This window comes from Hypanus sabinus, chromosome 31, assembly GCF_030144855.1.
Source record: "Hypanus sabinus isolate sHypSab1 chromosome 31, sHypSab1.hap1, whole genome shotgun sequence".
Lineage (NCBI taxonomy): Eukaryota > Metazoa > Chordata > Chondrichthyes > Myliobatiformes > Dasyatidae > Hypanus > Hypanus sabinus.
Genome location: NC_082736.1, coordinates 430,837 through 453,489, shown reverse-complemented (window position 1 = coordinate 453,489; position 22,653 = coordinate 430,837). Strand labels below are relative to the sequence as shown.

Sequence of the window (22,653 nt, the reverse complement as noted above, 5' to 3'; positions counted from 1 at the left end):
CCTACAATGTCTGGATGCAGGACGAACCCGAACACACTCCATCCGGGCCAGTGAAGCAGTAAACCCTCTCCAGCTTCTTGCTGTTTCTTCCTATGCAGCTGCTGATCTTCAGGAAGTCGCCCGCAGTGTCCGGTGAATCCAGTGCCTGCCCCTGTGCGCAGGTCCACTACAGACAGACATGCAGCGAGGAAGGCAAGGTAAGGTCAACAGGGGCTGGCCAGTTGTGCTGAGCTGACCACTGACGCCATCCTGAAGGCAAGCTGAGTCGAGTCGATGGCATATGCACAAGTAGCAGCCTGCACAGACACTCAGGGAAATCAGAGCAAAGACAGAGGATTAGAAAGCTTTTAAAAACTAAAAGAATCATTTGGAGGGCAAAGATGAAATATGAAAGCAAGCTAGCAAACAATATCAAAGTGGATAGTAAAAGCTTTTTTAAGTATGTGGGGAAAATAGAGAGATGAGAGTGGGTATAGGACCTCTAGAAAACAAGGCCGGAGAAGTGATATCAGAGGACAAGGAGATGGCAGATGAACTAAATGAGTATCGGGTGCCAGTCTTCCCTGTGGAAGATACTAGCAGTGTGCCAGATGTTGTGAGGGAAGAGAAGCGAATGTCGTTACTATTGCAATGGAGAAGATGCTCAAAAAGCTGAAAGACCTAAGGGTACATAATTCACCCAGACCAGATGAACTGCACCCTAGGGTTCTGAAAGAGGTAGCGTTAGAGATTGTGAAGGCATTAATAATAGCAATCGTTGGACTCTGGCATGGTTCCAGAGGACTGGAAAATTACAAATGTCACTCCACTCTAAGAAAGGAGGAAGGCAGCAGAAAGGAAATTATAGACCAGTTAACCTGACCTCAGTGCTTGGGAAGATGTTGGTCTGTTGTTAAAGATCAGGTTATTGTGCACTTGGTGACAGGACAAGATAGAACAAAGTCAGCACGGTTTCCTTCAGGGAAAATCCTGCCTGACAAACCTGTTGGAATTCTTTGAGGAGATTACAGGTAGGATAGATAAAGGGGATGCAGTGGATGTTGTCTATTTGGACTTTCAGAAGGCCTTTGACAAGGTGTTGCTTACCAAGCTAAGAGCCCATGGTATTACAGGAAATTTACTAACATGGTTAGAGCATTGGCTGATTGGTTAAGAGGCAGTGAGTGGGAATAAAAGGATGCTTTTCTGGTTGGCCGTCAGTGACTAGTGCTGTTCCGCATGGGCTGGTGTTGGGACCGCTTCTTTTTACGCTGTATGTCAATAATTTGGGTGACAGAATTAGATGGCTTTGTTGCCAAGTTTGCAGATGATATGAAGATTGGAGGAGGGGCAGGTAGTGTTGAGGAAACAGATAGGCTGCAGAAGGACTTAGACAGATTAGGAGAATGGGCAAGAAAGTGCCAAATGAAATACAATGTTGGAAAATGCATGGTCATGCACTTTTCGTAGATGTAAATGTGTAGACTATTTTCTAAACGAGGAGAAAGTCCAAGAATCTGAGAAGCAAAGGGACTTGGGAGTCCTTGTGCAGATCGAATCGGTGGTGAGGAAGGCAAATGCCGTGTTAGCATTCATTTCAAGAAGTGTGGAGTACAAGAGCAAGGATGTGATGCTGAGGCTTTATAAGGCACTGGTGAGGCCTCACCTTGAGTACTGTGAACATTTAGCACCTACAGAGGGTACGTGGAGGTATGGGACCTCAGGTTTCTGCCCCTGCTGCCGGTAGTGAGGTGTGTTTCTGTATTGGGCCCAGCCCACCAGTCACCGACGTTCTCATGCACATCCTGCCCGATGGTAGGAGAACGCACAGCCCAGATGGTGGACTTTTTGATAGATGCTGCCGGTGGTGGGGATGTGCCGGTGATGTATTTGGCTGAGCCCACTCCTCCCTGTGGCTTTGTGCAGCTCCCGGTGGGAACTGTGAGAAGACAGCACGGCCCCGCTGGGGGGGGGATCTCTCACGGATGTTGCCCTCCAGCTTCTTACGATTCTGCACATTCAGGTTGTCAAGCAGACCAAGATGCAACCAGTCAGGACGTGCCAGCAGTACATCTGTAGATCGTTGGAGGTTCCTGAAGGGTCACCTAGCAAGGGCCAGCATAGAGCAATCCGATAACAGCCCCGTGTGGGCTCGGAGAAGTGTTCAGTCTGTTTCCTTCCCCTCATGAGCAGCTGAAGAGATTGGGTCTATACGCTTTGGAGTTCCGAAGGAGGAGAGGTGATCTTACTGATTTGTGAGGTGATGGTACTAAACAGATATCTCCACAGACATTGCTTTAGGAGGTCGTTAGGGAGCACGGTGTGACATGTTGAGACGTTCCCAGTAGCAAGAGGTAGTACCTCGTTCCAGGAGTTGTGGCTGGTCATTTATAGAACAGAGAACAGTACGACAGGACCGTGCCTTTTGGCCGATAATATCTATATCATCGTAATACTAAGTTAAACTTATCCCGTCTGCTTGCACGTTGTCTGTCTGCTTCTGGTCTCTGTCTAAATGCCTCTTCACCATTTTTATCGCAACTGCTTTGTCACCTCCCCTGGACTCATGTTCAAGAAGACTCATAAATCTCTTTGAAACTTTTCCCCCACTCACGTTAATCCCATGTCCTCTAGCATTAGTTATCTCCGCTCTAGGAAAAGTAGTATGCCTCTTATGACTTTATATACAGTGGATTCTGGTTAATTGGGACACATCTGGATAAGTATATTTTGGCCCTATTAAGCAGCTGCCCCAATTAGCTGAAATTTCATGGAAATAGTTAAAAAGTATTTTAAAAAAGGCAAACTGATTAACAAATTATGCATTTAAATGAAATATGGAACAAATTGGAACACTACAAACTGCACTGCAGTACTATAGAACTGTATTTGTTCCTAATAGTTATTGAAGGAGGAATTCACTGTGTACACTGTCGTGTTCTTTTGACAGACAGACATACTGTCTTGATCCCGAGGGAAATTGGGTTTCGTTACAGTCGCACCAACCAAGAATAGTGTAGAGATATAGCAATATAAAACCATAAATAATTTAACAATAATAATAAGCAAATTATGACAACTGGAAATAAGTCCAGGACCAGCCTATTGGCTCAGGGTGTCTGACACTCCGAGGGAGGAGTTGTAAAGTTTGATGGCCACAGGCAGGAATGACTTCCTATGACGCTCAGTGTTGCATCTCGGTGGAATGTCTCTGGCTGAATGTACTCCTGTGCCTAACCAGTACACTATGGAGTGGATGGGAGACATTGTCCAAGGTGGCATGCAACTTGGACAGCATCCTCTTTTCCGACACCACCGTCAGAGAGTCCAGTTCCACCCCCACAACATCACTGGCTTTACGAATGAGTTTGTTGATTCTGTTGGTGTCTGCTACCCTCAGCCTGCTGCCCCAGCACACAACAGCAAACATGATAGCACTGGCCACCACAGACTCGTAGAACATCCTCAGCATTGTCCAGCTGATGTTAAAGGACCTCAGTCTCCTCAGGAAATAGAGACGGCTCTGACCCTTCTTGTAGACAGCCTCAGTGTTCTTTGACCAGTCCAGTTTATTGTCAATTCGTATCCCCAGGTATTTGTAATCCTCCACCATGTCCACACTGACCCCTTGGATGGAAACAGGGGTCACCGGTACCTTAGCCCCCTCAGGTCCACCACCAGCTCCTTAGACTTTTTCACATTACGCTGCAGATGATTCTGTTCACACTATGTGACAAAGTTTCCACAGTACCCCTGTATTCCGCCTCATCTCCCTTGCTGATGCATCCAACTATGGCCGAGTCATCAGAAAACTTCTGAAGATGGCAAGACTCTGTGCAGTAGTTGAAGTCCGAGGTGTAGATGGTGAAGAGAAAGGGAGACAGGACAGTCCCCTGTGGAACCCCAGTGCTGCTGACCACTCTGTCTGACACACAGTGTTGCAACCACACGTACTGTGGTCTGCCAGTCAGGTAATCAATAATCCATGACACCAGGGAAGCATCCACCTGCGTTACTGTCAGCTTCTCACCCAGCAGAGCAGGGCGGATGGTGTTGAACGCACTGGAGAAGTCAAAAATCATGACCCTCACAGTGCTCACCAGCCTGTCCAGGTGGGCATAGACACGGTTCAGCAGGTAGATGATGGCATCCTCAACCCCTAGTTGGGGCTGGTAGGTGAACTGGAGGGGGTCTAAGTGTGGCCTAACCATAGGCCGGAGCTGCTCTAGAACAAGTCTCTCCAGGGTCTTCATGATGTGGGAGGTCAATGTTTAGATTGACCGTAAAGGAACAAAATCGGCACAAACGCCTGGTGCAGATAATAGACTGCCTTCATACAATCATCCCAATGAATGCGTCCTCAAAATCTTTATTTTCATTGTAACATTCAAGATGATTGCTGATACCTTCAAATATTTTGTGGGTCCTAACTTGTTGAATTAGTGAAATGGTTTCATTTTCACTCCCAGCATCCCCGAACCGCAGTAAGCAAAACGGTCCTGAATTGCCCTTCTGCTTACTTCTTGCCAACCATCAGTGACAAAAATCACTGCTTTTTCAACACCTCTCCTTCAAGCTAACCATTTTGACGAGTCACTTCTACAGCCTCTCCAAAGTCTGCTTCTTGTACTGCTTTGTATGATGTTCTTGCAGAGGAGGTAGAATTGGTTTGTGATTGTCACGTGTAGGGAGATGCTGGTCTTGCACACTGTTTGTTGTTAAGGTGAGTGAGTGTGTGGATTCCTCCCCAGGGCACTCGGAGGAGATCAGGCACAAAGTGCAGTGCCGAGCTGGTGGTCGAGCTCCAGGAGGCCCACGCAGACGTTGACGTCAGCTTTCTGGACAGGGTGGACCCTCTGCTGCGAGCGTGGCCGACGCCAGAGAGGGAATTCGTGGCAGAGCAGTCCAGGTCTGCGGAGCCGACACTGGTGAGTGGCACGCTGAGGGTTTGTGATTCTGTTGTAATTGTTGCGTCATCTGCTCCACTCGCGGAGTCTATGCAACTGTTATTTGGTTTTAATGGTCATCTGAACCAAGGTCCCGTGGATGAGCTTCATGTGCTTCCGAGGCAGGTCATTCTGTACATAAATGCATCGAGGTAGTACAAAGGGGAGACAGCAGAGTGTGCTCATCCTTGCAAGCGGGGTCATCTCCTGCATCCGGTGCGGCTCCTGTATATCGGTGAGACCCGAGGTAGCTTGGAAGGCCACTTCACCGAACACCTATGCTCCATCCACCAGAAAAAGTGTTAGCTCGCAGTGGCCGTCCACTCCCACCTGAGTGTGACCTCATCGTGGGAGTAGAGGAGGCCCCCCCTGCTGCCGGGACGAGGCCACACTCAGGTTGGAGGAACAACGCCTTGTCTTCCTTCTGGGTAGCCTCCAACCTGATGGCATGAACATCAATTTTTCGAACTTCTAGTAATGCCCCCCCCCCCCCCACTTCACCATTCCCCATCTCCTGTTTGCTCTCTCACCTTATCTCCTTGGCCATCACTCCCCCGGTGCTCCTCGCCCTTCCCTTTCCTCCATGGCTCTCCGTCCTCTCCCATCAGATTTCCCCTTCTCCAGCCCTGTATCCCTTTCACCAATCTCTTGCCCCTCCCTCTCCCTACCTCCTACCACCTGGTACTCCTTACTCCCTTCCCCACACCTCTGACGCTGGCATCTCTTTCTTTCTAGTCCTGTTGAAGGGTCTCAGCCTGAAAAGTCGATGTTTACTATCATCTACAGATGCTACCCGGCCTGTTGAGTTCCTCCATCATAATAGAGTGTTTCAGTTACTGAGAGAGTGCAGGCAGGCAGATACAGTGCGTTCATTGGGAGATTATCCTGGCTGCATTGAGATTTGGGTTCTGAGTCACGAGGAGAGGCTGCAGAGGCTAAAACTTGATTCCTTGGGTTATCTGAGATTTTGGATGTGGGCAGACTTTTCCTCCAGACTTGTAGTTTTTTTTAGATTCTGTGTTTTTTGCCTGATCTTTCGTGTTTGTTTAGGATGGGAGAGGGGAGTTTGGAGGGGGGGGTCATGTCTGTTCTGTTTTTGTTTTTTCGTTGGGGGGGTCGATGATCGTGCTGCCTTTTCTTTCTTGGTTTCATGGCTACCCGGAGAACGGAAGGTTTTCAGAGTTGTATACAGGTAGTCCCTGAGTTACGGACTTCCGACTTACGGACAACTCGTACTTACGAACTGAGGAAGGAGAATGTCATCCGCCATTTTAAGTCATTGCCGTTGACACTGTTGAGTGTGTAACTTTGTACTTGGCTTAAATTTTTCTTAGTAAACTCCCCCCCACCGTTCTGGTCGGCTGGTAGCACAGTGAGATCAGCGCTGGGCTTGAGAACGGAAGTTTCCAAGTTCAATTCCGTGACAGACCGCTCCCGTGTGCTGGGTCGATCTCGATCCAGCGACTCCCGTATCATCCGTGCCGGTGTCGAGCTCGCAACTCGACCTCGTAAAAAAAAACCCACTGCCACCTCCAGTTTAAATTCCCAGATGGAATATTGTGGATGGTCAAATACCCAAACCTAGCACAGCCCCCACTTGTCCCATTTAACCTGTCTCTGTGCGGAGGTCGGGACCTGCCGCCTGCAGTGTTTCTGTTCCATTGACGGGAAGCGATTGCGATTGAAAATAAAGTGGACATTATAAAGCGTTTGGAAAGAGGTGAAACGCCATCGGTCATTGGAAAAGCATTAGGCTCCAGTTGGTCAATGATTGGAACAATTTTAAAGGAGAACGGACAAAGTGAAAATAATGGATCATGTGAAAGGCCCTGCCCCGATGAAAGCTACAATTATTACTAAGCAACGCAGTGGTTTAATTATTGGAATACATTTCTTAAGTGTTTTATATGCATAGAGAGGTAAAATAAATACTAAGAAAAACATTTGACTAACTGACGCTAAATAATACCGGATGTACTTGTTCCGACTTACGTACAAATCCGACTGAAAGACGGATTCAGGAACGGAACTCGTGCGTAACCCGGGGACTGCTTGTACTTTGGTAATAAGTGAACCTTTGACGTCGGGACAGCAGATCGGAGCCCGGAGGGTGGAAGCTGAAGCCCAGCGACGCAAGCATGGAGACCATGGGCCCGAGTTGTCAGATTGTCCGTGCACGTAGCTGGGGGGGGGGGATCAGGGCTCGGAACGTTGGTTATTGCAGGCTACCCCTCCAGCACATCCCTGGGTGTGTTGGTCGATAATGCAGGTGTCACATTTCAGTGTTCACGTGATGCATAAACCAAATCTGATTGAGGAGAGTCGGGTGGGGGGGGTTGATGGTCAGATGGAACCAGGTGAATCGTACAACAGGTGGGGCAGTGGGTGGTTAGGTGTGGCTAGAACCGGGGTTAGGATCAGGGACAGAGGGAGAGAGCAGCACTGTTCTCTCTAAGCTGTGTGGCCACGCAGCGCTGGAGATGCTTCCGCGCACAGTCCTCGCTGCCGCACAGGTGGATTTGGTCACCTTTCTGCAGGAAAGACGTAAATAAGGTTGAAAGAGCGCAGAGGAAATTTAGAAGGATGTTGCTGGGACTGGGGGGGCCTGAGTTGTAGGAAAGATTGAATAGGTTTGAACATTTATCCCAAAAACGTAGACGACTGAGGGGAGACTTGATAGAGATATACAAAATTATGAGGGGTATAGACAGGGTAAATGCTAGCCAGCTTTTTCCACTGAGGGTGGGTGGGACTACAACCAGAGGTCGTGGCAAAAGGGTGAAATGTTTAAGGGGAACATGAGGGGAAACTTCTTCACTCAGAGGGTGGTGGGAGTGTGGAATGAGCCCCCAGAGCAAGTGGTGAATGTGAGCGCGATTTCACCGTTTAAGAGAAGTTTGGACGGGTACAGGGATATGAGGGCTGCGGTCCCGGTGCAGGCAGTTGGAATGGTGTTGCATAGACTAGATGGGCCAAAGGGCCTGTTTCTGTTCTGTACTGTTCTATCACTCTCTGATGTTTTATTAAAGTGACGCCCAGTTTTCCGGCCAGGTAAAAATAAATTAAAATAATAATAAATTCCTGATCGGAGCAGTCAGCTGTAAAAGCAGAAATTCGAGGGAGCAGTTACCCGATGTTTGAGGAGTCGAGGCTGCCCACACCACACACGTACAGCTCCTTACGAGGGAGCAGTTACCCGATGTTTGAGGCTGCCCACACCACACACGTACAGCTCCTTACGAGGGAGCAGTTACCCGATGTTTGAGGAGTTGAGGCTGCCCACACCACACACGTACAGCTCCTTACGAGGGAGCAGTTACCCGATGTTTGAGGAGTCGAGGCTGCCCACACCACACACGTACAGCTCCTTACGAGGGAGCAGTTACCCGATGTTTGAGGCTGCCCACACCACACACGTACAGCTCCTTACGAGGGAGCAGTTACCCGATGTTTGAGTCGAGGCTGCCCACACCACACACGTACAGCTCCTTACGAGGGAGCAGTTACCAGACGTTTGAGGAGTCGAGGCTGCCCACACCACACACGTACAGCTCCTTACGAGGGAGCAGTTACCCGATGTTTGAGGAGTCGAGGTTCATGCCCACACCACACATGTACAGCTCCTTACGAGGGAGCAGTTACCCGATGTTTGAGGAGTCGAGGTTCACGCCCACACCACACACGTACAGCTCCTTACGAGGGAGCAGTTACCCGATGTTTGAGGAGTCGAGGCTGCCCACACCACACACGTACAGCTCCTTACGAGGGAGCAGTTACCCGACGTTTGAGGCTGCCCACACCACACACGTACAGCTCCTTACGAGGGAGCAGTTACCCGACGTTTGAGGCTGCCCACACCACACACGTACAGCTCCTTACGAGGGAGCAGTTACCCGATGTTTGAGGCTGCCCACACCACACACGTACAGCTCCTTACGAGGGAGCAGTTACCCGATGTTTGAGGAGTCGAGGCTGCCCACACCACACACGTACAGCTCCTTACGAGGGAGCAGTTACCCGATGTTTGAGGAGTCGAGGCTGCCCACACCACACACGTACAGCTCCTTACGAGGGAGCAGTTACCCGATGTTTGAGGAGTCGAGGTTCATGCCCACACCACACACGTACAGCTCCTTACGAGGGAGCAGTTACCCGATGTTTGAGGAGTCGAGGCTGCCCACACCACACGTACAGCTCCTTACGAGGGAGCAGTTACCCGATGTTTGAGGAGTCGAGGTTCACCCCACACCACACACGTACAGCTCCTTACGAGGGAGCAGTTACCCGATGTTTGAGGAGTCGAGGCTGCTCACACCACACACGTACAGCTCCTTACGAGGGAGCAGTTACCCGATGTTTGAGGAGTCGAGGCTGCCCACACCACACGTACAGCTCCTTACGAGGGAGCAGTTACCCGATGTTTGAGGAGTCGAGGTTCACCCCACACCACACACGTACAGCTCCTTACGAGGGAGCAGTTACCCGATGTTTGAGGAGTCGAGGCTGCTCACACCAGACACGTACAGCTCCTTACGAGGGAGCAGTTACCCGATGTTTGAGGAGTCGAGGTTCACCCCACACCACACACGTACAGCTCCTTACGAGGGAGCAGTTACCCGATGTTTGAGGAGTCGAGGCTGCTCACACCAGACACGTACAGCTCCTTACGAGGGAGCAGTTACCCGATGTTTGAGGAGTCGAGGCTGCCCACACCACACACGTACAGCTCCTTACGAGGGAGCAGTTACCCGATGTTTGAGGCTGCCCACACCACACACGTACAGCTCCTTACGAGGGAGCAGTTACCAGATGTTTGAGGAGTCGAGGCTGCCCACACCACACACGTACAGCTCCTTACGAGGGAGCAGTTACCCGATGTTTGAGGAGTCGAGGCTGCCCACACCAGACACGCACAGCTCCTTACGAGGGAGCAGTTACCCGATGTTTGAGGCTGCCCACACCACACACGTACAGCTCCTTACGAGGGAGCAGTTACCCGATGTTTGAGGAGTCGAGGCTGCCCACACCACACACGTACAGCTCCTTACGAGGGAGCAGTTACCAGATGTTTGAGGAGTCGAGGCTGCCCACACCACACACGTACAGCTCCCTACGAGGGAGCAGTTACCCGATGTTTGAGGAGTCGAGGCTGCCCACACCAGACACGCACAGCTCCTTACGAGGGAGCAGTTACCCGATGTTTGAGGCTGCCCACACCACACACGTACAGCTCCTTACGAGGGAGCAGTTACCAGATGTTTGAGGAGTCGAGGCTGCCCACACCACACACGTACAGCTCCTTACGAGGGAGCAGTTACCCGATGTTTGAGGAGTCGAGGCTGCCCACACCACACACGTACAGCTCCTTACGAGGGAGCAGTTACCCGATGTTTGAGGAGTCGAGGTTCATGCCCATACCACACACGTACAGCTCCTTACGAGGGAGCAGTTACCCGATGTTTGAGGAGTCGAGGTTCATGCCCATACCACACACGTACAGCTCCTTACGAGGGAGCAGTTACCCGATGTTTGAGGCTGCCCACACCACACACGTACAGCTCCTTACGAGGGAGCAGTTACCCGATGTTTGAGGAGTCGAGGTTCACGCCCACACCACACACGTACAGCTCCTTACGAGGGAGCAGTTACCCGATGTTTGAGGAGTCGAGGTTCACGCCCACACCACACACGTACAGCTCCCTACGAGGGAGCAGTTACCCGATGTTTGAGGAGTCGAGGCTGCCCACACCACACACGTACAGCTCCTTACGAGGGAGCAGTTACCCGATGTTTGAGGAGTCGAGGCTGCCCACACCACACACGTACAGCTCCTTACGAGGGAGCAGTTACCAGATGTTTGAGGAGTCGAGGCTGCCCACACCACACACGTACAGCTCCTTACGAGGGAGCAGTTACCCGATGTTTGAGGAGTCGAGGCTGCCCACACCACACACGTACAGCTCCTTACGAGGGAGCAGTTACCCGATGTTTGAGGAGTCGAGGTTCACGCCCACACCACACACGTACAGCTCCCTACGAGGGAGCAGTTACCCGATGTTTGAGGAGTCGAGGCTGCCCGCACCACACACGTACAGCTCCTTACGAGGGAGCAGTTACCCGATGTTTGAGGAGTCGAGGCTGCCCACACCACACACGTACAGCTCCTTACGAGGGAGCAGTTACCAGATGTTTGAGGAGTCGAGGCTGCCCACACCACACACGTACAGCTCCTTACGAGGGAGCAGTTACCCGATGTTTGAGGAGTCGAGGCTGCCCACACCACACACGTACAGCTCCTTACGAGGGAGCAGTTACCCGATGTTTGAGGAGTCGAGGTTCATGCCCACACCACACACGTACAGCTCCTTACGAGGGAGCAGTTACCCGATGTTTGAGGAGTCGAGGCTGCCCACACCACACACGTACAGCTCCCTACGAGGGAGCAGTTACCCGATGTTTGAGGAGTCGAGGTTCAGCTGCTCCTCTGTCTGTCTGGCCTCAACTTTGGAGTTTGGTCGACTGAGCGACTCTGTCTGAAATTTCCCAGGTTCTCCCAGGGCTCGACAGGCTGGCCTTTGGGAGAATATTTCCCCTGACCACTGGCGTAGATTTAGGCCATTATCAGTGACGTTTCTTCCCTCCAAAGGGTGCGGGCGAATTCTTGTAAGTCTTTCTACCAGAGGCTCAGCCATTGAGTTGAGTGAAAAAAATGGTTGATAGTTTTCCTCTCTGTCCCCAATCTGTCCGTCGCCCCTCCTTCCCCAGTCTGTCTATCACCTGCAAGCATTTTATTTATGTTTCTCAGGCCGTTCTGCTTCAGCAGACCTGTGCCGACCAATTCACCTTCTAACCCGTGTGCCTTTGGGATGTGGGAGGACACCTGAGTTCCCTGAGGAAACCCACACAGTCACGGGGAGAACTGACAGCGGTGGAATTGAACCCCTGTTGCTCTGGCTGTGTCGGCCATTTTCCCCCTCTCTTGCAGTCAGTTTGAGCTGGAGCGTTTCCCCTCACTGGTGCCTGCTCTTGTGTTCCAGCTGTCCGGATTGTCAGCCGTCCGGGCCGACCCTCCTCCCACCCAGGGGCGTCCGACGGTGGTGCAGATCACGGCGCCCAGCGCCCACTTGCGGCTGCAGTTCCCCGTGCCGGACCTGCGCCGCGAGTCAGAGCGCCGCCCCTGGTTCCAGAAGGCCGTCAGGAAGGAGAGCCTGCTGCTGGAGTGCAGGGACCTGGTCTTCAGATCCGAGCTCGGGGCCCGTTCCGCCACGGATCCCGTCAAGTATGAGCTCAGCTTCACCGACCTGCACGGTGAGTCCTCCTTTTTCCCACTAACCGGTCGGTTCTCTGCTTATCAACCCTCTTTAACTCATTGTTGCCCCATTGCTGTGCTGTTCCCACAACCCATGGACTCCTCATCCAATGTCTCTCTCTGTCCCTCTACCGATCTATCTGTGGTCTTTCATTGATTCTGCTATGGTTATTATTCTATAGATGTATTGAGAATGCCTGCAAGAAAATGAATCTGTGTTGTATATGGCTGCATATATGAATTGTAGCATCCGTGCCCCCAATTTACCCCCGTTCGCCTAGGGTGAACCATTGTCACCTCGCCAATAGTGAAATACTTTGGTGTAATGCCCCCCCAGTACACGCTCGCAATACAAATACCTGACAACACACCAAAGGTGAGTAATAATTGCAACTTTATAGTTATTTCTTAGTGATGGGTTAGTAGAAACATATAACCTAAAGGTGCCTAATCAGTAAGTTCATCTGATTGTGAACATAATATTTTAACACGTTGGAGCTCACACCTCCAGTTCCATCCACAACGACCTTCCCAGCCTTCGGCCACCGTCAAGACCGCCGAGATTCAGTATCCGCTGCCCTGGAACTGCTGCCCGCTCCTCACACATTCGTCCTCCTCGCTCCCCTCTCAAAAAAGACCGTGAACTCCCGCTCAGCTGACATACAAGATAGCACAACAGTTCTCCATTGGTTAGTTCCCCCTTATCTACAGGTATAACCCAAGCGTTCCAGACACAAAAACCCATCACAGCATTGAATAACATTACAGAGAAGCCATTTTGTTAGCCTGAACAGTTAACAACTCACTTACTGGTACTGAGAGTCCTACAAATGTACTTTGAGCTGAAAACACTGCAAACGTTACCACAAAGAGATATTGGGGCCAGGCAACGTCGAAGGAGTAGGGTTTAGTAGGGATTCAATAAGAGGAGAGGTCCTGAGGTGAATCAGCTGCTTGCTGACAGGAGACGAGTCCAGAATTGATGAGTGAAAAGGGCCTGAAGGGGTTTGGTAACAGGCTTATTCTTATCACGTTGAACAAAGAATTTGAAGGTATCTACAGTCATACAATGAAAATGAAGATTTGGAGGACGTAGTCATCGAAAGGATTGTATGAAGGCAGTCCATTATCTGCACTAGGTGTCTGTGCTGACTTCGTTCATTTCCAATCTATCAGAAGAACATGTTAGTGTGGTAGGTGCATGTTGTCTTCGATGATGACAGTGAAACTTGTGCAGGACAGTTTTTAAACTGGGAAAACCTTTGTACTGGGACAGTCACATTCTCTCAACCTCAAAATCTGAGGTGCAGGGGTATGAGTAATCATCAGGAACCGGGAGCTTCCTTGGTTGCAGAGGATGATCATGTTATCTTCTGCGCCGAGACCTTGCCCTTCGTTCTCCATGGAGTGTTGCAGAACTGCCTTCCTAGTCGTAGGATCTCACTATTGATACCCGGCTTCACGTGCTAGGACAGGCATGTCCCTCGCTCACCAGGGTATGAGGCCACCAACTATCCTCAATTGGTTTACCTACCTGTCAAAGTGGTGTACTGGGGAATGGCTGCTACATGGAGTCACAAGTGATAGCTGAGTGTCTAGTGAGACCAAACATGAGTGAACTGCCCTGGAATGCACATGGCAAACCTCTTCACAAAAGCCCTGGACTGGGGGTTGGAGATCTGAGTTTGGATTCAGTGGGAATCCTGACCTTGTGACTGGAGATCTGTGTTTGGATTCAGTGTGAATCCTGACCTGGTAACTGGAGATCTGTGTTTGGATTCAGTGTGAACCCTGACCTGGTAACTGGAGATCTGTGTTTGGATTCAGTGTGAATCCTGACCTGGTGACTGGAGATCTGTATTTGGATTCAGTGTGAATCCTGACCTGGTGACGAGAGATCTGTGTTTGGATTCAGTGTGAATCCTGACCTGGTAACTGGAGATCTGTGTTTGGATTCAGTGTGAACCCTGACCTGGTAACGGGATATCTGTGTTTGGATTCAGTGTGAATCCTGACCTGGTGATTGGAGATCTGTGTTTGGATTCAGTGTGAATCCTGACCTGGTGACTGGAGATCTCTGTTTGGATTCAGTGTGAATCCTGACCTGGTGACTGGACATCTGTGTTTGGAATCAGTTTGGATCCTCACCTGGTGACTGGAGATCTGTGTTTGGATTCAGTTTGGATCCTCACCTGGTAACTGGAGATCTGTGTTTAGATTCAGTGTGAATCCTGACCTGGTGACTGGAGATCTGTGTTTGGATTCAGTTTGAATCCTGACCTGGTGACTGGAGGTCTGTGTTTGGAATCAGTGTGAATCCTGACCTGGTGGCTGGAGATCTGTGTTTGGATTCAGTGTGAATCCTGACCTGGTGACTGGAGATCTGTGTTTGTATTCAGTGTGAATCCTGACCTGGTGACTGGAGGTCTGAGTTTGGAATCAGTGTGAATCCTGACCTGGTGACTGGAGATCTGTGTTTGGATTCAGTTTGAATCCTGACCTGGTGACTGGAGGTCTGTGTTTGGATTCAGTGTGAATCCTGACCTGGTGACTGGAGATCTGTATTTGGATTCAGTGTGAATCCTGACCTGGTGACTAGAGATCTGTGTTTGGATTCAGTGTGAATCCTGACCTGGTAACTGGAGATCTGTGTTTGGATTCAGTGTGAACCCTGACCTGGTAACTGGAGATCTGTGTTTGGATTCAGTGTGAATCCTGACCTGGTGACTGGAGATCTGTATTTGGATTCAGTGTGAATCCTGACCTGGTGACGAGAGATCTGTGTTTGGATTCAGTGTGAATCCTGACCTGGTAACTGGAGATCTGTGTTTGGATTCAGTGTGAACCCTGACCTGGTAACGGGATATCTGTGTTTGGATTCAGTGTGAATCCTGACCTGGTGATTGGAGATCTGTGTTTGGATTCAGTGTGAATCCTGACCTGGTGACTGGAGATCTGTGTTTGGATTCAGTGTGAATCCTGACCTGGTGACTGGAGATCTGTGTTTGGATTCAGTTTGAATCCTGACCTGGTGACTGGAGGTCTGTGTTTGGAATCAGTGTGAATCCTGACCTGGTGGCTGGAGATCTGTGTTTGGATTCAGTGTGAATCCTGACCTGGTGACTGGAGATCTGTGTTTGTATTCAGTGTGAATCATGACCTGGTGACTGGAGGTCTGAGTTTGTAATCAGTGTGAATCCTGACCTGGTGACTGGAGATCTGTGTTTGGATTCAGTTTGAATCCTGACCTGGTGACTGGAGGTCTGTGTTTGGAATCAGTGTGAATCCTGACCTGGTGACTGGAGATCTGTGTTTGGATTCAGTGTGAATCCTGACCTGGTAACTGGAGATCTGTGTTTGGATTCAGTGTGAATCCTGACCTGGTGATTGGAGATCTGTGTTTGGATTCAGTGTGAATCCTGACCTGGTGACTGGAGATCTCTGTTTGGATTCAGTGTGAATCCTGACCTGTTGCCTGGACATCTGTGTTTGGATTCAGTTTGGATCCTCACCTGGTGACTGGAGATCTGTGTTTGGATTCAGTGTGAATCCTGACCTGGTGACTGGAGATCTGTGTTTGGATTCAGTGTGAATCCTGACCTGGTGACTGGAGATCTGTGTTTGGATTCAGTGTGAATCCTGACCTGGGAACTGGAGATCTGTGTTTGGATTCAGTGTGAATCCTGACCTGGTGACTGGAGATCTGTGTTTGGATTCAGTGTGAACCCTGACCTGGTGACTGGAGATTTGTGTTTCGATTCAGTGTGAACCCTGACCTGGTGACTGGAGATCTGTGTTTGGATTCAGTTTGAATCTTGACCTGGTGACTGGAGGTCTGTGTTTGGAATCAGTGTGAATCCTGACCTGGTGGCTGGAGATCTGTGTTTGGATTCAGTGTGAATCCTGACCTGGTGACTGGAGATCTGTGTTTGTATTCAGTGTGAATCCTGACCTGGTGACTGGAGGTCTGAGTTTGGAATCAGTGTGAATCCTGACCTGGTGACTGGAGATCTGTGTTTGGATTCAGTTTGAATCCTGACCTGGTGACTGGAGGTCTGTGTTTGGAATCAGTGTGAATCCTGACCTGGTGACTGGAGATCTGTGTTTGGATTCAGTGTGAATCCTGACCTGGTGACTGGAGATCTGTATTTGGATTCAGTGTGAATCCTGACCTGGTGACTAGAGATCTGTGTTTGGAATCAGTGTGAATCCTGACCTGGTAACTGGAGATCTGTGTTTGGATTCAGTGTGAACCCTGACCTGGTAACTGGAGATCTGTGTTTGGATTCAGTGTGAATCCTGACCTGGTGATTGGAGATCTGTGTTTGGATTCAGTGTGAATCCTGACCTGGTAACTGGAGATCTGTGTTTGGATTCAGTGTGAACCCTGACCTGGTAACTGGAGATCTGTGTTTGGATTCAGTGTGAATCCTGACCTGGTGACTGGAGATCTGTATTTGGATTCAGTGTGAATCCTGACCTGCTGACGAGAGATCTGTGTTTGGATTCAGTGTGAATCCTGACCTGGTAACTGGAGATCTGTGTTTGGATTCAGTGTGAACCCTGACCTGGTAACGGGATATCTGTGTTTGGATTCAGTGTGAATCCTGACCTGGTGATTGGAGATCTGTGTTTGGATTCAGTGTGAATCCTGACCTGGTGACTGGAGATCTCTGTTTGGATTCAGTGTGAATCCTGACCTGGTGACTGGAGATCTGTGTTTGTATTCAGTGTGAATCCTGACCTGGTGACTGGAGATCTGTGTTTGGATTCAGTTTGAATCCTGACCTGGTGACTGGAGGTCTGTGTTTGGAATCAGTGTGAATCCTGACCTGGTGGCTGGAGATCTGTGTTTGTATTCAGTGTGAATCCTGACCTGGTGACTGGAGGTCTGAGTTTGTAATCAGTGTGAATCCTGACCTGGTGACTGGAGATCTGTGTTTGGATTCAGTTTGAATCCTGACCTGGTGACTGGAGGTCTGTGTTTGGAATCAGTGTGAATCCTGACCTGGTGACTGGAGATCTGTGTTTGGATTCAGTGTGAATCCTGACCTGGTGACTGGAGATCTGTATTTGGATTCAGTGTGAATCCTGACCTGGTGACTCGAGATCTGTGTTTGGAATCAGTGTGAATCCTGACCTGGTAACTGGAGATCTGTGTTTGGATTCAGTGTGAACCCTGACCTGGTAACTGGAGATCTGTGTTTGGATTCAGTGTGAATCCTGACCTGGTGACTGGAGATCTGTGTTTGGATTCAGTGTGAACCCTGATCTGGTGACTGGAGATCTATGTTTGCATTCAGTGTGAATCCTGACCTGGTGACTGGAGATCTGTGTTTGGTATCAGTGTGAATCCTGACCTGGTGACTGGAGATCTGTGTTTGGATTCAGATTGGATCCTGACCTGGTGACTGGAGATCTGTGTTTGGATTCAGTGTGAATCCTGACCTGGTGACTGGAGATCTGTCTTTGGATTCAGTTTGGATCATTACTTGGTGAATGCAGATCTGTGTTTGGATTCAGTGTGAATCCTGACCTGGTGACTGCAGATGTGTGTTTGGATTCAGTGTGAACCCTGACCTGGTGACTGGAGATCTGTGTTTGGATTCAGTGTGAATCCTGACCTGGTGACTGGAGATCTGAGTTTGGATTCAGTGTGAACCCTGTCCTGGTGACTAGAGGTCTGTGTTTGGATTCAGTGTGAATCCTGACCTGGTGACTGGAGATCTGTGTTTGGATTCAGTGTAAACCCTGACCTGGTGACTGGAGATCTGTGTTTCGATTCTGTGTGAATCCTGACCTGGTGACTGGAGATCTGTGTTTCGATTCAGTGTGAATCCTGACCTGGTGACTGGAGATCTGTGTTTCGATTCAGTGTGAATCCTGACCTGGTGACTGGAGATCTGTATTTGGATTCGGTGTGAATCCTGACCTGGGAACTGGAGATCTGTGTTTGGATTCAGTGTGAATCCTGACCTGGTGACTGGAGATCTGTGTTTGGATTCAGTGTGAATCCTGACCTGGTGACTGGAGATCTGTGTTTGGAATCAGTGTGAATCCTGACCTGGTGACTGGAGATCTGTGTTTGGATTCAGTTTGAATCCTGACCTGGTGACTGGAGATCTGTGTTTGGATTCAGTGTGAATCCTGACCTGGTGACTGCAGATGTGTGTTTGGATTCAGTGTGAACCCTGACCTGGTGACTGGAGATCTGTGTTTGGATTCAGTTTGGATCCTGACCTGGTAACTGGAGATCTGTGTTTGGATTCAGTGTGAATCCTGACCTGGTGACTGGAGATTTGTGTTTGGATTCAGTTTGGATCATTACCTGGTGAATGCAGATCTGTGTTTGGATTCAGTGTGAATCCTGACCTGGTGACTGCAGATGTGTGTTTGGATTCAGTGTGAACCCTGACCTGGTGACTGGAGATCTGTGTTTGGATTCAGTGTGAATCCTGACCTGGTGACTGGAGATTTGTGTTTGGATTCAGTGTGAACCCTGACCTGGTGACTGGAGATCTGTGTTTGGATTCAGTGTGAATCCTGACCTGGTGACTGGAGATCTATGTTTGGATTCAGTGTGAATCCTGACCTGGTGACTGGAGATCTGTGTTTGGAATCAGTGTGAATCCTGACCTGGTGACTGGAGATCTGTGTTTGGATTCAGTTTGAATCCTGACCTGGTGACTGGAGATCTGTGTTTGGATTCAGTGTGAATCCTGACCTGGTGACTGCAGATGTGTGTTTGGATTCAGTGTGAACCCTGACCTGGTGACTGGAGATCTGTGTTTGGATTCAGTTTGGATCATTACCTGGTGAATGCAGATCTGTGTTTGGATTCAGTGTGAATCCTGACCTGGTGACTGCAGATGTGTGTTTCGATTCAGGGTGATCCCTGACCTGGTGACTGGAGATCTGTGTTTGGATTCAGTGTGAATCCTGACCTGGTGACTGAAGATCTGTGTTTGGATTCAGTGTGAACCCTGACCTGGTGACTGGAGATCTGTGTTTGGATTCAGTTTGGATCATTACCTGGTGAATGCAGATCTGTGTTTGGATTCAGTGTGAATCCTGACCTGGTGACTGCAGATGTGTGTTTGGATTCAGTGTGAACCCTGACCTGGTGACTGGAGATCTGTGTTTGGATTCAGTGTGAACCCTGACCTGGTAACTGGAGATCTGTGTTTGGATTCAGTGTGAATCCTGACCTGGTGATTGGAGATCTGTGTTTGGATTCAGTGTGAATCCTGACCTGCTAACTGGAGATCTGTGTTTGGATTCAGTGTGAACCCTGACCTGGTAACTGGAGATCTGTGTTTGGATTCAGTGTGAATCCTGACCTGGTGACTGGAGATCTGTATTTGGATTCAGTGTGAATCCTGACCTGGTAACGGGATATCTGTGTTTGGATTCAGTGTGAATCCTGACCTGGTGATTGGAGATCTGTGTTTGGATTCAGTGTGAATCCTGACCTGGTGACTGGAGATCTCTGTTTGGATTCAGTGTGAATCCTGACCTGGTGACTGGAGATCTGTGTTTGGATTCAGTGTGAATCCTGACCTGGTGACTGGAGATCTGTGTTTGGATTCAGTTTGAATCCTGACCTGGTGACTGGAGGTCTGTGTTTGGAATCAGTGTGAATCCTGACCTGGTGGCTGGAGATCTGTGTTTGGATTCAGTGTGAATCCTGACCTGGTGACTGGAGATCTGTGTTTGTATTCAGTGTGAATCCTGACCTGGTGACTGGAGGTCTGAGTTTGTAATCAGTGTGAATCCTGACCTGGTGACTGGAGATCTGTGTTTGGATTCAGTTTGAATCCTGACCTGGTGACTGGAGGTCTGTGTTTGGAATCAGTGTGAATCCTGACCTGGTGACTGGAGATCTGTGTTTGGATTCAGTGTGAACCCTGACCTGGTAACGGGATATCTGTGTTTGGATTCAGTGTGAATCCTGACCTGGTGACTGGAGATCTGTGTTTGGATTCAGTGTGAATCCTGACCTGGTGACTGGAGATCTGTATTTGGATTCAGTGTGAATCCTGACCTGGTGACTAGAGATCTGTGTTTGGAATCAGTGTGAATCCTGACCTGGTAACTGGAGATCTGTGTTTGGATTCAGTGTGAACCCTGACCTGGTAACTGGAGATCTGTGTTTGGATTCAGTGTGAATCCTGACCTGGTGACTGGAGATCTGTGTTTGGATTCAGTGTGAACCCTGATCTGGTGACTGGAGATCTATGTTTGGATTCTGTGTGAATCCTGACCTGGTGACTGGAGATCTGTGTTTGGAATCAGTGTGAATCCTGACCTGGTGACTGGAGATCTGTGTTTGGATTCAGATTGGATCCTGACCTGGTGACTGGAGATCTGTGTTTGGATTCAGTGTGAATCCTGACCTGGTGACTGGAGATCTGTCTTTGGATTCAGTTTGGATCATTACTTGGTGAATGCAGATCTGTGTTTGGATTCAGTGTGAATCCTGACCTGGTGACTGCAGATGTGTGTTTGGATTCAGTGTGAACCCTGACCTGGTGACTGGAGATCTGTGTTTGGATTCAGTGTGAATCCTGACCTGGTGACTGGAGATCTGAGTTTGGATTCAGTGTGAACCCTGTCCTGGTGACTAGAGGTCTGTGTTTGGATTCAGTGGGAATTCTGACCTGGTGACTGGAGATCTGTGTTTGGATTCAGTGTGAATCCTGACCTGGTGACTGGAGATCTGTGTTTGGATTCAGTGTAAACCCTGACCTGGTGACTGGAGATCTGTGTTTGGATTCAGTGTGAACCCTGATCTGGTGACTGGAGATCTATGTTTGGATTCTGTGTGAATCCTGACCTGGTGACTGGAGATCTGTGTTTGGAATCAGTGTGAATCCTGACCTGGTGACTGGAGATCTGTGTTTGGATTCAGATTGGATCCTGAACTGGTGACTGGAGATCTGTGTTTGGATTCAGTGTGAATCCTGACCTGGTGACTGGAGATCTGTCTTTGGATTCAGTTTGGATCATTACTTGGTGAATGCAGATCTGTGTTTGGATTCAGTGTGAATCCTGACCTGGTGACTGCAGATGTGTGTTTGGATTCAGTGTGAACCCTGACCTGGTGACTGGAGATCTGTGTTTGGATTCAGTGTGAATCCTGACCTGGTGACTGGAGATCTGAGTTTGGATTCAGTGTGAACCCTGTCCTGGTGACTAGAGGTCTGTGTTTGGATTCAGTGGGAATTCTGACCTGGTGACTGGAGATCTGTGTTTGGATTCAGTGTGAATCCTGACCTGGTGACTGGAGATCTGTGTTTGGATTCAGTGTAAACCCTGACCTGGTGACTGGAGATCTGTGTTTCGATTCTGTGTGAATCCTGACCTGGTGACTGGAGATCTGTGTTTCGATTCAGTGTGAATCCTGACCTGGTGACTGGAGATCTGTGTTTCGATTCAGTGTGAATCCTGACCTGGTGACTGGAGATCTGTATTTGGATTCGGTGTGAATCCTGACCTGGGAACTGGAGATCTGTGTTTGGTTTCAGTGTGAATCCTGACCTGGTGACTGGAGATCTGTGTTTGGATTCAGTGTGAATCCTGACCTGGTGACTGGAGATCTGTGTTTGGAATCAGTGTGAATCCTGACCTGGTGACTGGAGATCTGTGTTTGGATTCAGTTTGAATCCTGACCTGGTGACTGGAGATCTGTGTTTGGATTCAGTGTGAATCCTGACCTGGTGACTGCAGATGTGTGTTTGGATTCAGTTTGGATCCTGACCTGGTAACTGGAGATCTGTGTTTGGATTCAGTGTGAATCCTGTCCTGGTGACTGGAGATTTGTGTTTGGATTCAGTTTGGATCATTACCTGGTGAATGCAGATCTGTGTTTGGATTCAGTGTGAATCCTGACCTGGTGACTGCAGATGTGTGTTTGGATTCAGTGTGAATCCTGACCTGGTGACTGGAGATCTGTGTTTGGATTCAGTGTGAACCCTGACCTGGTGACTGGAGATCTGTGTTTGGATTCAGTGTGAATCCTGACCTGGTGACTGGAGATTTGTGTTTGGATTCAGTGTGAACCCTGACCTGGTGACTGGAGATCTGTGTTTGGATTCAGTGTGAATCCTGACCTGGTGACTGGAGATCTATGTTTGGATTCAGTGTGAATCCTGACCTGGTGACTGGAGATCTGTGTTTGGAATCAGTGTGAATCCTGACCTGGTGACTGGAGATCTGTGTTTGGATTCAGTTTGAATCCTGACCTGGTGACTGGAGATCTGTGTTTGGATTCAGTGTGAACCCTGACCTGGTGACTGGAGATCTGTGTTTGGATTCAGTTTGGATCATTACCTGGTGAATGCAGATCTGTGTTTAGATTCAGTGTGAATCCTGACCTGGTGACTGCAGATGTGTGTTTCGATTCAGGGTGAATCCTGA

The 22,653-nt window shown here is 49.3% G+C and overlaps 1 protein-coding gene across 1 annotated transcript in view; it reads left to right on the top strand.

Annotated features, from left to right (window-relative positions):
* atg2a (autophagy related 2A) overlaps positions 1-22,653 on the top strand; it is a 464,956-nt gene that overhangs the window by 199,849 nt on the left and 242,454 nt on the right. Inside the window, exons 13-15 of the mRNA XM_059954818.1 lie at positions 99-197; positions 4,731-4,907; positions 11,963-12,233. Of these exons, the coding sequence (XP_059810801.1) occupies positions 99-197; positions 4,731-4,907; positions 11,963-12,233 (547 nt within the window). The remainder of the gene's footprint in view (positions 1-98; positions 198-4,730; positions 4,908-11,962; positions 12,234-22,653) is intronic.